Source organism: Scatophagus argus, chromosome 3 (assembly GCF_020382885.2).
Source record: "Scatophagus argus isolate fScaArg1 chromosome 3, fScaArg1.pri, whole genome shotgun sequence".
Taxonomy (NCBI): Eukaryota; Metazoa; Chordata; class Actinopteri; family Scatophagidae; genus Scatophagus; species Scatophagus argus.
The window spans coordinates 18,784,358-18,799,120 of record NC_058495.1 but is presented as its reverse complement, the minus strand read 5'-3'; the positions used below and the strand labels follow the sequence as shown (position 1 = coordinate 18,799,120).

Sequence of the window (14,763 nt, the reverse complement as noted above, 5' to 3'; positions counted from 1 at the left end):
CATCCAGCCATAAAGTAGCTTTCAGGACAGAAAAGGGTCAATGGTAGACCAGTCTGCTTCGTGTGTAATCATATGTAATGTAGAAATTATTACACTATGTGAACCCACAATAAGCACAGCATAGACACAAGGAGTAATCAGACATAAAAATCCAGCCTCAGTCCTAGTTTTAATTTGACAGTGAGCATTGAAGGTTAAGGAATTAGTTGTGACCCGGAGAGGAGAGCGGAGCATCTACCGCGGCATCGCACGTCACGTGACCACCGTTTCTGCTGCTGGCCGAGTGAAGCGTGTTAGCAGGTAACAAAAACACTAATATTCTTATGTTTTCCAAGTTCACTTTTTCTCTTTCAGCGCCTTTAAACCATACAGTTAAGCGCGTTTTCGCCGATATAGTTGGTTGCTGCCTTCATTGTTTTGCTTACACGGGGTTGCGAGGGATGTCTTTCGCAATTTTTCTGTTGTCTTGTTCCCCGGCGAGAAATGTCGGGATGGGATTGTGCCCCGCTGCCAGGCCTTTTACTTTAGATTTAATACAGCTATGTTTTGTTAGCTGGCTAGCCTGTTGTCTACGTGTGGAGATTAAGTCTCGTGTAATCATTATCGTAAGATAACCGTGTGGATCTATAAATACACAAAAGACTTTAGCAGGCCGGTTATATAGCCGTCGGGTATCAACTTAGATCAGATTTAACGTTTGATAGCATCGTTAGCTAGCTTCGTCCCCACTGCATCGTTTGTTCAGTATCGACGGTGTAGTGTCAGCATTAGCATGTTAGTAGCTAACTTGAGTTCATGCTAGGGAGGACAAAGGGACCTTAGTACCAACAGCACCAATTCGCTTAAGTTAGTGATGAGTCAGAAACGACTATACGAGTATCTGGTTTGTTTTTGCTAAATAGACGCGTAATGTCAACCGTTACCTTAACTGTTACCTAATGGTCCCATTTGGGGACTCCAGAAATAAGTAACCCAACAGCACCGGGCTAACGCTAGCCTTGGTCCAAAACAACACTCTGCTTGCTTTATTACTAGGGAGAAATTGTGGCTGATTGTCACTCAACCTCAGTCATGTAGACCCTGATTTGGCAATTCTGTATGCCAAAATGAATTTGATGTTCAGTCTAGATGTGCTGTTACTGAACGATTGCTCTGTTGTTGTTGTTGTCGGTGGTGGTGGTGTATAACACTGTCGATACTTGCGCTGATATGTTTATATTTCAAATATGGAATACAAATTGCAGACACCGCCTTGCGTTTCTTAGTTAAGATATAAAAACAGATTTTTACATTTTGCGTTTAGAATCAGTTCGTCTTTTTTCTATCAGCTTTGTTCCGTACCGCAGCCAATAGCAGCAGTGCCTTTGCCAACGTCACTCAAGCGCTGTGAACTGGATTGCTATTGTTCTCTGACATAAAACAAATGGGTCAATTGGGAGATTATTAATTATTATTCTGGTAATGAACACTATGGTCAATTTGAGTAGCATTACAAGGTATTTTCTATTACAGTGTGTTTAGCAGCCAGCTTTCTCCTCCTTTATTTTGCAGGGGGAGAAAGCCCTGTATATGGTTGTTTTATGTTTTTTGTATTGCTACTGAAAATTGTTATTTTTTTGTTAATGTCACATTGCACCCAGTTTGCCCATAGTGTTTAAATTGTACAGGACTTGGTCGTCAAATAGGTACAGAGAAGAATTCAGTATTTCACTGCTTTAGTTTAGTGATTAGTCTTGGTGTGTGTTTATACATATAATCATATTTGATATAAACTATCCAGGAGTCAGAGGGAATGTGAGGTCAGGATGTGCAGTGTTGGTTCTGCTTCACACTCTGTGGTTTGTGGTGTTTGTTAGAGGACACTGGTTTGCTCTCCCTCCTTGACCTAGATTTTTAGCAAAGCTGTTCTGTCACTGGGCCAAGTGTGTGTCTTACAGTCTTCATAAGGCCAGTATTCATGATTGTGCAATAAGGCTTAGCTGTGCTTACAGCACATATTTCTGGTATTAAACTCTTACTCCCTCTGTACTCACAGAAGAGAAAGTATTTAGGCTCTAACATAACAACAATGTAAATGAAATGTGTGTGTGTATTTCAGACATAATCTGTGGGTTTAAGAACTGCTGGTTGATGTCACTCATCCTTCCATGTGTATTGTTTCCTTTACAGATTTTTCTATTTTGTACATACAGAGTTTTGTATATACTGTATATGATGAGCTCTCTGGGCAGCGACAAGGCCCGGGGCCCTCGGGAAAAGCCGTTGCCTGCTACCACTCACACATCACAGCCACAAAAACAGATACAGGTGAGCCACCAGCACCACCTGAACAAAAGACACAACAAAAACACACTGTTCTGAGTCACAGAAATTTTGAGAGAAAACACAGCTGTGCACAAAACATCATAAACCTCACAACATGTCATCAGATAGATCACCATCACTACAAACTACAACCTCAAGTTGGAACTTCAGTGAGAGTAATTATACAAAGACTGTTGAAACACTTATGTGTAAATTTGTTTAAATAGCAGTAATGCAGAGCCTGTATTTGATGTAACAAATAGCACAATGGCACTACAGTTGTAGGAAAGTTGCCACACAACTTCAGTCTACTGTGGAAAAAAAAAAGATTTTATCTGCAGTGATTAATCAACATTGTGTGAACTCATTTGGGAAGATCTTAAATATCTTAAATGCAGCAGATGTTTGTTTATATGTGAAAGTCCTGCACCTGTCTGCAGGTATTTCTTCAACCATGCAACGCAAAAATTTACCTATTCTCTGTGTTGCAGGCTACTGCTGAGCAGATCCGGCTTGCCCAGATGATCTATGACAAGAATGATGCTGACTTTGAGGACAAAGTTAATCAGGTGAGAAAGACTTTGCATTTAGCTAACAATACAAGACTGTCACATTCTTTGATAACTTCACTGCTGTACATGGACCCATGAAAATCATATTTGATGGATTGAGAGACGGTTTGTGATGCCGTGACCCACACTGTGCATTCTGTCATTCTTATACCTTTATTGACTACTGGGCATTTTGTAATATGATGTGTGTTTGTTTGTATCCACAGCTGATGGAGGTGACTGGGAAGAACCAGGATGAGTGCATGGTAGCGCTCCACGACTGCAACGAGGATGTTAGCAGAGCCATCAATTTCCTCCTGGAGAGCACCTCGGACATGGTAAATGTCTCTTTCAGTCGCCTCTTAAACTTAAGCTATGGGCTTTTTTCAACTATATGGATGTGCTGTCTCATACAGTGCGAATACATTTCTTTTGTTTGGAAGACAGAATATGCAACAGCCCTGTCCAATAACTGTATTTACTGAGAATTCAAATTTGGATAATTTGCGAGCATGGGGCAAAAATAACACTTTGAACTGTGAAAATCAGTGAGAATTGTCATTCATGCATTCATTCATTCATTCTAAATTGCACATGTGCTGCTGTGAATCTAACAGACCTTTTTTCACAGCAGACATTTTAATCTGTCACAGTAAGAAAAGCACAGATGTAATCACAAAAACAGATGCTGGGTTGTATGTGTGTTTTATGATGTTTCTGATTTTGTTTTTAGTATACCTTTAATTTCTTTAAAGGTATACTATGCAGGACTTTCCAGAAGCAACAATTTATAAACTCCTTTAAATCATCACTTAAGAACCCCTAGAAACGTGTGATGGTGTCTGTCTGCAGAGACCCTGCCCTATCTGTATTTTCTCTGTATTTTGCTGGTTGGTATTGGTTGTTGGTGGCTATGTGCAACCTCCAGAATCTCCTTGCAGGAGGTATTCAGACATGAGCTGTTGCCCAGATCGCAGTTACTGTAGTTTCATTTTTACACACATGTAAAGCAAAATTCAAGCCGTTGCTCAGCCTGAGAAGACAGCTGTTTTGATTAAAACAGAATCCGATTTGTTCTGTCAGATACATGAAACGTACGAGTGAAAACCACAGCTGACACATGCCCTGTCTAGACAACCAGTCAAGCTGCAAGTGCATGTGTAACAGCAACAAAGAGGGGAGTTTTCTTATATTGCTCTTTTCCCGAGTTGAGGGAAACAAAGCCTCGTGGCACACCACTATTAGGTTAGTTATGTAAGTTATGTAACATGCCCAACATGAACAAATGTTGTGAAAAACACAAAGTTGTTGTGTATAAGCTGTTGAAAATATATTCTGCAAATAAACAAAGACAGGTGGCACTTGGTAAAACTCTGTGACATTGGTCTCTCGTGTGTTCTGTCACCTGGAATTTTTAGCCTGTTGTCTTCTGCTCAGTGAGAAAAGTCAGACATTGTACCAGATGTCTGGCAAACACTTGGATGTTGTTCTGCCTGTATGTTGCGAGTCAGAGTGCGTGTCCCAACGTTTGTGAAGAATGCCATCCTCCGTGGATGACAAGGAGAGGCTGTCGGGTAGGGCAGCCAGTCAGACGGCTACCCATACCATTGTTTTGTTTCAGGGAAATCCAAAAATAGCAAATACCTGGTTTTCCCCTTTACATGGAAGTCTCTTGTTCTGGTGCATACTGCAACCCTGTGATTACATCTGCTTCTCCTGAAATCTTAACTGCGATAAACAAAAGGACTATAGTATTTTTTTTCACCTGAATTTTAATATGAGTAATTTAATACTGAATATCTACCGTACTACAAGGCCTCTTCTGGTATTTGTTTTTCTTACGTAACACAGCTGCATAGTGCACACTTCTGCACATAAGTTGGTCAAAAACATAGCATGGCATTACAGCTTTTTGTAGCTGTTTCCAGAAGTCTTTCCTGTAGTGGTTGGTATCCTCTTGAACAAAATACGCACAGTCAAATGTCAGCTGCAGAATGCCAGATGCTACTTTGACATAATACATTTGCAAAATATCACTGAAATGGAGACAAAGAAATATTTTTTAATTAAAAGTGCACTCACTTTACTCACTGAAGCATGTTGGTGGTTTTACTGCTTAAGTGTTTTTAGTTACTACTAAGTATATAGTTTGTTCTCCACTAATGCACACCTTGTTGTACATTGTTACATGTTTTAATATATTCTTTCTGTATTGTTTCTCTTTTTTTTTTTTAATTCTCCTCTGTCCTATCATTCCTGCTCTGTGTTTAGGCCTCATGGGAGACAGTTGGGAAGAAGAAACCCCTGGTGAAGGAGGGTCCGTCAGAAAGCAAGGAAAACAAGGAGAATAGGGAGAAGAAAGGAGACAGGGAGGCTAGCAAGGGCCGTGCAGCGGCCAACCGCAAGGGCAAGGGGGCCAGTCGCAGCCGACAGGGTATGGAGTCTAATGTTGCCATTAATTCAAATCTAGTTCAGAGTCTTGTCTCTTCTGTAGCCTCTGTGTTTCGTGTTTGATTACAGCATGCTATTAATGAAGTGTTTTGTTTTTTTGGTTTTTTTTTTCACGTCCAGCACGTCCGGAGGAGAATGGTGTGGAGATGACACCAGTGGACAGAGGTTCAGATCGAGGTCGGAGGCTCAGAGGTGGCCGAGGTGAGCACATGCGCATTACCAGGCTCACAGTACGCCAAAGGCTTGAGTGGACATTCTTGACTTCTGTGTGAATATTATGCAGGATCTGGAGGTCGAGGCAGAGGCAGGGCACCAGCAGGGAGCCGGTTCTCAGCCCAGGGCATGGGGTAATGTGGCAACACACACACACACACATTCACTGGAGGTTTCTACATTCTTTTAGATGTAAATTGATTAGTACCAAAGCGTTCTGTTAGGCCAGAAAAATACATTTTTAACTTTGTTTGCTGGGTTTTGGTTTGTGAATGAGTGTATGTGGTGCATTTTTCTTGCAACTGACTTCATGCAGTGTTTTCAAAGCCTTATGTTTGCTCTTTAAAGATTAGTCTTTAGTTATCAGTCATCAGAATGAAATATAATCAGAACAAATTAACCGACATAACCCATCTAAGCCTCTACATTCCACCTTAAATCCGAGAAAGCAAGAAGTCATCCCTCTTCTAATAGGAATCATATTTGTAATAAACAGTAATACTCCAGATGCTGTTTATTAGGAAAATAATTAAATCTGATTTCATGCAGTCAACCATTCCCTGCCCCTTTTATTTTATTTTCTGTGTAACTTTACCTCGTTTTGACTTTCCTAGGACCTTCAATCCTGCAGACTATACCTCAGAGGCTGGGACAGGGACCACACAAACTGAAGTGTGGGACACAGTGGCCAATAACAGCTCAGATGGGACAGGTAAGCTCTCTCAGAGAACATATGTCACTCTTAGCCTGTAAAGGCAGTTTTTTGTGCAGACAGTATTATGTAGCTTTGTGTATTTTAGGAAAATGTCCATAAACTGCAGGCATCCTGCACCTCGTTAATCTGCTCATCCTCACCTGTATTTGAACTCTGACTCATTATTGGTTGTCTCCTAGTTGCCTGGAGGAATACCTTGGAAGACTGGGTAGCTGAGGACTGGAGTGAGGATGTTAGTGTGAGTTTACACAAACGATAGCACATTACAGCATCAAGCACACAGGACAAAGTTTTGTTAACCCTTCTATCTTTTGTGGTTCTATGTGTTCCTGCAGCTCTCAGAGACTAAAGTGTTCACCTCCTCATGTGCACCTGCTGCTGAGAATCACATTGCACCTGGGCAAAGGTGAGGAACTGGCTCAAATTTAATTTGATTTGTTTGCCCCAGTCTCTTATTACAGAGAAAATTAATTTCAATAAATGAATCTATAACACACATACATTGTCAACTTTTGATTTGGTGTCCTGCAAGTATTTTCCAAATGTCTTTATCGTGTGTTTCTGTGGTAGTCTGGACCTCGCCTCTCTGCTGCAGAAGCCTGTGGGTGGAGGAAGAGAACCACCTTCCTCTTCTTCCTCTCAGAGTCTGGTCTTCACCAACTCCCACCACCACCAGCCACCACAGCAGCAGCAACAACAGCCGGCACCAAGCCGCAACGCTACCAGCAGCACAAGCTACGCTCATGCTGCTCTGGTAAAAAAAAGAAAAACTGTTGCTTTTTATACTGTGCACCCTTCTTTTATACACATTCCTTCATCTATCACACGTAAACAAATAATGATGATGACACTCTCTCATCCTGCCTTTGCTAGTCGTCAGTTCTGGGAGCTGGTTTTGGGGACTTGGGCCAGGCCAAAAGGACTCAGCCCAGTGCTGGTGCTCAGATTCTAGAACAGCTGAAGGGTCCTGGCTTGGGTCCTCTACCCTCATCCCAGGCTGCTCCTCCTGTCAGCACCCAAGGAAGCAATGCCTCCATCGGTCGACTGCCAGGCCTGGGAGCACCTGTACCTCCACCCTCCTCATCTAGCTGGGAAATGAAGGCTTCAGAATCCAACACCACCTCGCTGTCCTCGCAGTTCAGTCGTAAGTATTCAAGTGAGACAGTCATAGGGCAGCCGCGCATGAAAGTATGGCTGTTTTTGTTACACGTATTAATGAAGATTTTCATGTATACCTATTTAAAAATCCACGTCCCCTGCTTTTTTTTGTGTCTGCAGGTGAGTTTGGCCTGCAGCCAGAGCCTTCTCTTGTGCTGAGCCAGCTGGTTCAGAGGCACACGGGCCCTTCCTTGCCCCTGGCACGTCAACCCAGTCCTCCATCGCAACAGCAAGTGCCCCCCGCTTCAGCCTCGCCTGCTCCCCAGCACACCAGCACGCCAGCCCAGGCAGGCCCGGTGATGGCTGCTTCTGGTGTCAAACTTCCTGCCCCCAGTGCAGGGCTGGACCCTCAGGGTGGCAGTACACCGCAGCAGCAACGACCACAGCTCAAGGGACAGAAACGAAGGATACCTCCCACATCAAAGGTAGGGGATGGATGCAAAACCTCTGTCTGGTAAAACTACAGTATTTCCTCAGGTAGTGACTGGAGCCTTTATTGACATCAGCAGCAGAAGGTACCAGACTTGTATTAGAGGCTTTCATTTCTGTCTAACTTCCTGTGTTTGTAGTACCATATAAGTACCATATAAATGGTCATATTTTGATAGGAAGTGTCATTTTGATCAGTCCTGTTACGTTATTACATTACTACTACTACTACAAACTCAGCCTTTTGTGTACTGGTTTCAAATTAAAAGCCCTCCAGTGTGTCAGTTGAAAGGTACCCTTGATTTTTCAACAACAGCTTCAGGCAACAGATTAGTTGATCAAAAGTAGTTACCAACTATTTTGATAATTGATCATTTTGTTTGAGCCACCTTTCAAGCAAAAATGTCAAACATTGGTTGACTCCTGTTTCATAAGGATTTGCTGCTTTTCTTATGATATTTATGATATCACTTATGATAGTAAATGAGGCATCTTTGAGTTTTGGGACTTTGAGACTGTTGGTGGGTCAAAAGAACCAATTTGAAGATGTTCGTTTGAACTCTGGAAAATTGTTTTGTTTTTTTTTTCACATTTTTCACAATTTTTGACATTTTATAACTAAACAGTTAAAAATTAATCATGAAAATAATCAGGAGATTAATTGGTAAGGAAAATAATCATTAGGTGCAGCCCTAATAGAGATAAAAAAAAAAAAAAAAAAAAACAGGACACAATGAATGAATAAAAATTTACATTATTTAGCAGATCTTTGGCAAATTGCCAAATACAAGTAGTTACATTAACTTAAGATCATGGTCTTAAATCCTGACTGAATCCCCTTCCTCCTGGTAGATCCCCTCCACAGCGGTAGAGATGCCTGGCTCGGCTGACGTCCCCGGGCTAAACCTCCAGTTTGGAGCTCTAGACTTTGGCTCGGAGTCGGCACTGCCAGAGTTCGGAGTTGTGGACAATTGTGTTAGTGCGGCATCCAGGGAGTGCACGCCGGCTGCTACTGCTGCCCCACCTGCGCCAGGACCAGGGACCCAGACCCAAACAAGCCTGTACTCCAAACCGCTCAGGTGCTGTCACTAATCACCTTTATTTAGTATAACACTGTGAATTTGAGGAGTTTCACTTTAGTTTTCATTTTAGCCACTTGAGAAGGCCCACATGAAAAAAATCAATCAGTTTAAGTGTATGATGTACAGCAGTTATGTGATTAGATGATCACTGAATAAAATACTGAAATATTAATGAGCAAAGGTTTTTATATTTAGGCTATGCTGAGTAAATTAATTGTTATATTAATCGAGTAATTCGGAAAATAATCTTTAGAAAAATCAATTGCTGATTATACCCAATTAATCATCATGTCATTGTTTTGATAACCCTTCAAAGTCAGTATGATGTAGTTTGCATGAACTGTTCTTGAGAAAGCAATTGGCCAAACAGTAACATTTTGAATGGGCCCTGCATTAGTGCTTATATCAAATCTATTATTCCTTGTTTTGGCTTATTTTATCTAATAACTTTTTCTCTGCCTGCTGTCGTCTTGCAGTGAGTCACTGGGCAGCCCACTCTCCGTTGCGCTGCCTCTGTCGCTCTCCTCATCAGAGCCAGTATATCACTCCTCCTCAGTGGCATTGCCCAGCCTCACTCCCTCCTCATTGGGGACTGCCAGCTCCACCAATCCTCCCTCCTCTTCTTCAACAGCTTCCTCCAGCTCCTCCTCTGTCCCTTCCTCCTCTCACTTCTCTTCAGTGGGGGGAAGTTACGATGGGGCCATGTCCCCTCACACGCGACTGGCCTTTTCCCAGAGCAAAGAGGCCACGGGGCCAGTCATGGTGAGTAGAAATAGTCAATAGGAATGCTCATCCCTTTTTCAAGGGCTTTCAACCTTTTGTAGTCGACTGAGAAGAAAAATTGCCCATATATATTCCTTGGAAGAAAAATAATGTTGGTAAAGTCTGTTGCAAAGTAGCATTGCATTTTTTACATCTTGTGTAAACAGCGTGACACTGAGAAATTGCAGGTCAGAGGTCAACGGGTCCCATGAGGGTCAACCCTATGATGGGAAACTGTGTCTGACCGTGTGAACTTAGTTTGTTTAACCATTTGCTTTGCCAGCAATCCCTCGCCAAAAAAACTGCCCACGGCCCCTTAAGACAACTGTCTTAATCCATTATCAAACATGACAGGAATAGCATCAGTTCTGTTTAGGTTTGATTTTTCACATTTTTATTTGTGATTGTGGTCTTCTCACAGAATCCTGCTCCTACAGTGTATGTGTGTCATATAGATATGGTAATTTCTTGATCTATTTTCAGTATACGCAGACATTGAGCTGTGTTTTTTGTGTTTTCCTTTTCACCAGAATGGTCTTAATGGTGTAAGGACCTCTGCTGCTCTTGACAGTAAGTTACCTGCTATTTAGTTATTTGTTCAGTGGATATTTTCTATTGTAAACGTCTATCACCAACCATACTTCTTAGGCTATGCTATTTTGAGTATGATACAAATGAAGACGTTTTATATCCTTATCTCAGCATCATCAGCGTCCTCTACACCGAAGCCAGAGTCGCCATCTCTGAACATAAGCGCCAATGGTCCCTCAGCACCCTCCTCCCACTTACCCTCCAGCCTGCCTGCTCACAGCTCCACCGCGCTCTCCAGCCTGGCACAGGACCTGCCCTCTGCCAGCCAGCTCAGCTCTCTCAACAGGTGACACACATTCACATGGCAATCTGATCACCAGCTTTGACTTGGCAATAAAAGGAGCCTTCATCAAATTCATTGCAGTGTTGAATTTGCTGCCTTTTTTTTGACCATGTCTGGTCAACCTAAAGTCATGAGTGCATACTAGTGGTTGCCACTCCTCGTTGCATTTTTATATTTATCTGTGAATACATAATGATTCTTTGTTAATGTTAAAAACTGTCTCTTGCAGACAACAAAAAAAAAGCATAGCAGTTCAGGACAGTAGTTCCATGCAGACTGAATTCTTATGAAGATGTCATAGTCCCAACAGTAAACATCAACAGATTATCACTCTTTCCTTTATGCCTTCACTCTACAGCCATGTCAGCAGCCATTCTGCAGTTTCAGCTCTGGGCTCCAGCTCTCTTACTGTAAGTGTCTTTCTCATCCTTGACAAGCTCGATGGCTCAACCCTCCTGAATCTGTTAAATGCGGCATAAACCTGTATGATTTCAGCATTAGCTGCATTTCATTACATGCTATCGTGTTAATACAGTAAAAAATTGACTAATTGTTCAACTTTCATTTGTTACAACCGGTCAGCATGACTTTACACAGTATATATAAAAGCTTTATTTTGTGTGATAACCATGGAACAATTAAAGTGATGAAGGTCCTGTGAGGACAGGATGGATCACAAAAATACTGAACTACTTACAGTTCTAGTTGTACTTCAGCAGAGGTTGTCTGCCTTTCACTAATTTTCCCTGCTGTTTTAAAAGATCAGTCTTTGCAGTCTGATTATATTGATGCTGATTCACAAAGCTCATACTCTGCCAGTGTAAAATATGGAGGGTAAACCAGTGTCCACAGAAATGGTTGAAGACTCCTGGGCTGCAGTATATAAATACAGATAAATACATACAGAAATACTGTACACACGGAGACTATACACATGCATTGCATATACTCAAAAGTCCTTGTCATCCACAGTACACCAGTGGGGACAGCAGCAGTGTAAGCTCCCTGGCCCCCTCCTCTGGCTCCTACACATCATCGCAGCCCTCGGCCTCTGCTCTCCACACAACCCACAACAGCAGCAACAGTAGCAGCAGCATCAGCCATCTGGCCAACATGCCCAACATGGGCAACAACTTGAGCAGCACAGTCGGTGGTATTGCAGGCACCAGCGGACATCACTCTGCTGCCACCGCCGCCACCACAGTGCTGGGACTTGGCTCCAATGGAGCTACTGCCACGTCCAACCTCTCTGCACCAAGGACCACGCCTCTGCTCTCCTCCTCCACTGGTACGCAAACTGACCCCAGACGCTGGCCGTCTTTGTGTGTGATGGGTTGTATTCGCTCAGTGTTGTGCTCCCGTGATGATGCAAGTCCAAAAGGTTTGACTGTTGCTGTTTCTTCACATTAAAAAAAAAAGTACATAGAAGTGATGGTTGTTCCATCATTGTATTGCCAGGTAAGGCTCCTCCTAATCTGTCCCAGGGAGTGCCGCCTCTACTGCCCAACCAGTATATCATGGGCCCAGGGGGGCTGCTACCAGCATATCCAGTAAGTAGCCCCTCGGGATCTGAGACCATTGTAATGGACACGTTGTTCTTTTAAATCACAGAACACATAACATGATATTTGTCCATCCCATTTATTAACTGTCTTGGACACATTGAATCCCATCAGAGCACTGTTAGTCTTTGTTTTCTTAGTTTTTCAAGATTGTGTGTAAGTTTTCATTTTAACACATTTTGTGGTTCTAGCTGAGCGTACTTGTTCTTTGTGTTTCACAGCAGATCTATGGCTACGAGGACCTCCATATGCTTCAGTCCAGACTGCCAATGGTGAGCCTCATCACCCTGTACTCTTGGAACAGTTTTTCATTTCTTCTCTAGTCCTCACTCAAGTATTTTGTACCTGATTGGTGGTTGTGTTGCTCCTCTCCTGATCCTTTTCTGTCCCTTTAGCCCTCCTTGCAGGATTACTATGGAATCACATTCCCTGGGCCCACAGCGACTCTCTCTGGCAGAGATGGGAGCCTAGCCAATAACCCCTACTCAGGTAAAGCTCCTTCACCTTTTGCCGGCGTTGTCTAAAATCCTAAAATCCAGTGTTAGTTCTCACCTTACATCTCCCCCCGTTTCTCAGGTGAAGTCACAAAGTTTGGCAGGAATGACTCCACCTCCCCAGCACCCCCAACAAGCCTGGCGGCCCCACAGCCTCCTCAGGGCCAGAGCCAAGGACAGAGCCAGGCCCAACCTCAGCCTCCTCAGGCCCAGCCTCAGCCACAGGGCCAGCCGCAGCACCACAACAGTCAGCAGGCTTTTCTGCCTCCAGGCTACAGCTACACAGGCCTGCCTTACTACCCCGGCGTGCCCGGTGCCGTACCCAGTGCTGCCGCCTTCCAGTATGGCCCCACCATGTTTGTTCCCCCCGGGGGCCCAGGACCAGCCTCGGCCAAGCAGCACAGTATGGGCCTTGGTCTGGGGAACCCCTCGGCGAGCCCCTTCCAGCAGCAGACACAACAGCAGCCTAGCGGTTATGGCCAGCACACCTTCAGCTCAGGTTAGTGAACACCACCAATTAATTTACAGTAAGTGATCCCAAAATATTTTTATTTTTATATGATCTCGAAGGTGGATGTTTTCATTTCCAGGGTATGAGGAGCTGACAGCAGGGCCAGCAGGAGTGGACTACAGTAAAGGATACAACTCCTCCTCACAGGCACAAGCCAAATCTGCTGCTACTGGCCCCGGGAAAGGTAAGAAGGGAAAAAAAAACATGCTTATTTTAATATCTTGACTGGATTTTTAATGTAGTTTGTAATCATTACATGTGAATGTCATCGTTCTGCTAGGCGTCTCAGTGACGTCCAGTAACTCGGGTGTGCCAGACATCAGTGGAAGTGTTTACAATAAGACCCAGGTGAGCCTCAAACACATGAACGCTCCATAGCTAGTGTTCATACTAATAAATATCAAGATTTGGAAGAGTGTGATTTATATTTTATCCTCTGTCTGCAGTCTTTTGATAAGCAGGGTTTCCATGCGGGGACCCCTCCTCCCTTCAGCCTGCCATCAGCACTGGGAGGTCCAGGGCCTCTGAACCCTGGAGCAGCTCCTGGAGGCTATGCACCAGCCCCATTCCTTCACATCCTGCCTCACCAGCAACCACACTCACAGCTGCTACACCACCATCTAGCTCAGGATGGACAGGTAACACTCCCAGATGTTTTCAGCACTTCCACATGTGAGAGTTTTTCCAGATGTTTCACATGCTTGTTCTTCTATGCTCAGGGTGGTCCTAGCCAGCGTGGCCAGTCCAGCAGCCTGCAGCAGAAGAGCCAAGTAAACAAGTCAAGCTACGGCAGCTCGCCGTACTGGGCCAACTGAGATGGCTACATCTGTGTGTGTGTGTGCACGCGCACACGGACAGACACGAACACACCACACCTGCGTATCTGACTGATGAGATCATAGAGGGACAAACCATTTTAGAACTCAAGCTAAAACACACACTACCACTCCCGCCCCCTCCTCTTTGCTCTGTATATCCCCTTTTCAAATTTATGGCTGTTGTATGTAAAATATATTTATGTATGTATTTATACAGTATATATGTATTGGTAGGACATAAAATGTGGTTTTCTGCATTTTGTTTTTATTTTGAAGGACGTTTTATTTCAAAAAAAATGTGGAAAGACAAGAATGCTAAATCATGGAGATGAAGGTGGTGAATATACTTGAACACAAGCATCTTGTGATGTGGATTTTTTTTTGTATGCATACATGAATTGAGAATGATGTACATAGATTCTACACATCATTTTCACAACAAGGCCTTTTTTTTTTATTTTAGAGGAAATATGTTTTTGTAACTTTGGTCTCCCGCATCTGTGAATCCGTATATTGAGGGTGACTTGAGTTGATAGTCTGACTTTTTTTTCTTTCCCCATTTCCCTCCATCTGTCTCTCATTCCTCAACTCTTACTAGTTGGCTGGATTCAGCAGCCAGGCCTTGGATTTGATGTCATTTTAACATTGGTTTAATCCTTGTTGTCCAAATTAAAAGTTATGAACATTTCTTATGGGTCTGGCATCAGTATTTTACCAACCACGTAGTTTTTTTCTGGATTCAGACCCACAACTTCCATGCGCATGCAGTATCGTCCTAATCAATATGAACCAAAGTTGAAGTGATTGAAATGAATGATTCTTTCCGACGTGTTTTCCCG

General features: G+C 43.2%; 1 protein-coding gene across 2 annotated transcripts; it reads left to right on the top strand.

Annotated features, from left to right (window-relative positions):
- Positions 1–149: 149 nt before the first annotated feature.
- On the top strand, positions 150–14,612 carry ubap2a (ubiquitin associated protein 2a). Of its 2 annotated transcripts, none has more exons than XM_046384400.1 (27): positions 150–300; positions 2,170–2,307; positions 2,796–2,873; positions 3,083–3,193; positions 5,127–5,289; positions 5,427–5,507; positions 5,590–5,653; positions 6,134–6,231; positions 6,414–6,472; positions 6,570–6,640; positions 6,805–6,988; positions 7,108–7,378; positions 7,513–7,817; positions 8,674–8,900; positions 9,380–9,665; positions 10,196–10,235; positions 10,368–10,542; positions 10,898–10,949; positions 11,512–11,827; positions 11,998–12,089; positions 12,323–12,373; positions 12,497–12,590; positions 12,678–13,094; positions 13,186–13,290; positions 13,387–13,454; positions 13,553–13,744; positions 13,826–14,612. In XM_046384400.1, the coding sequence occupies exons 2-27, from the start codon at positions 2,212–2,214 to the stop codon at positions 13,919–13,921; spliced, it is 3,792 nt and encodes a 1,263-aa protein (XP_046240356.1). In that variant the 5' UTR covers positions 150–300; positions 2,170–2,211; the 3' UTR covers positions 13,922–14,612. The 2 variants fall into 2 exon arrangements, with proteins under 2 accessions (XP_046240356.1, XP_046240357.1); XM_046384401.1 differs by having other exon boundaries at positions 212–300; positions 2,193–2,307.
- The last annotated feature ends 151 nt before the right edge of the window (positions 14,613–14,763 follow it).

Coding starts and splice junctions, on each gene's coding strand:
- ubap2a (XM_046384400.1), top strand. CDS start 2,212: ATGATGAGCTCTCTGGGCAGCGACAAGGCCCGGGGCCCTCGGGAAAAG. Junction 11,828..11,997: donor TCTGCTCTCCTCCTCCACTG/GTACGCAAACTG, acceptor TTGTATTGCCAG/GTAAGGCTCCTCCTAATCTG. Junction 13,745..13,825: donor ATCTAGCTCAGGATGGACAG/GTAACACTCCCA, acceptor TTCTATGCTCAG/GGTGGTCCTAGCCAGCGTGG.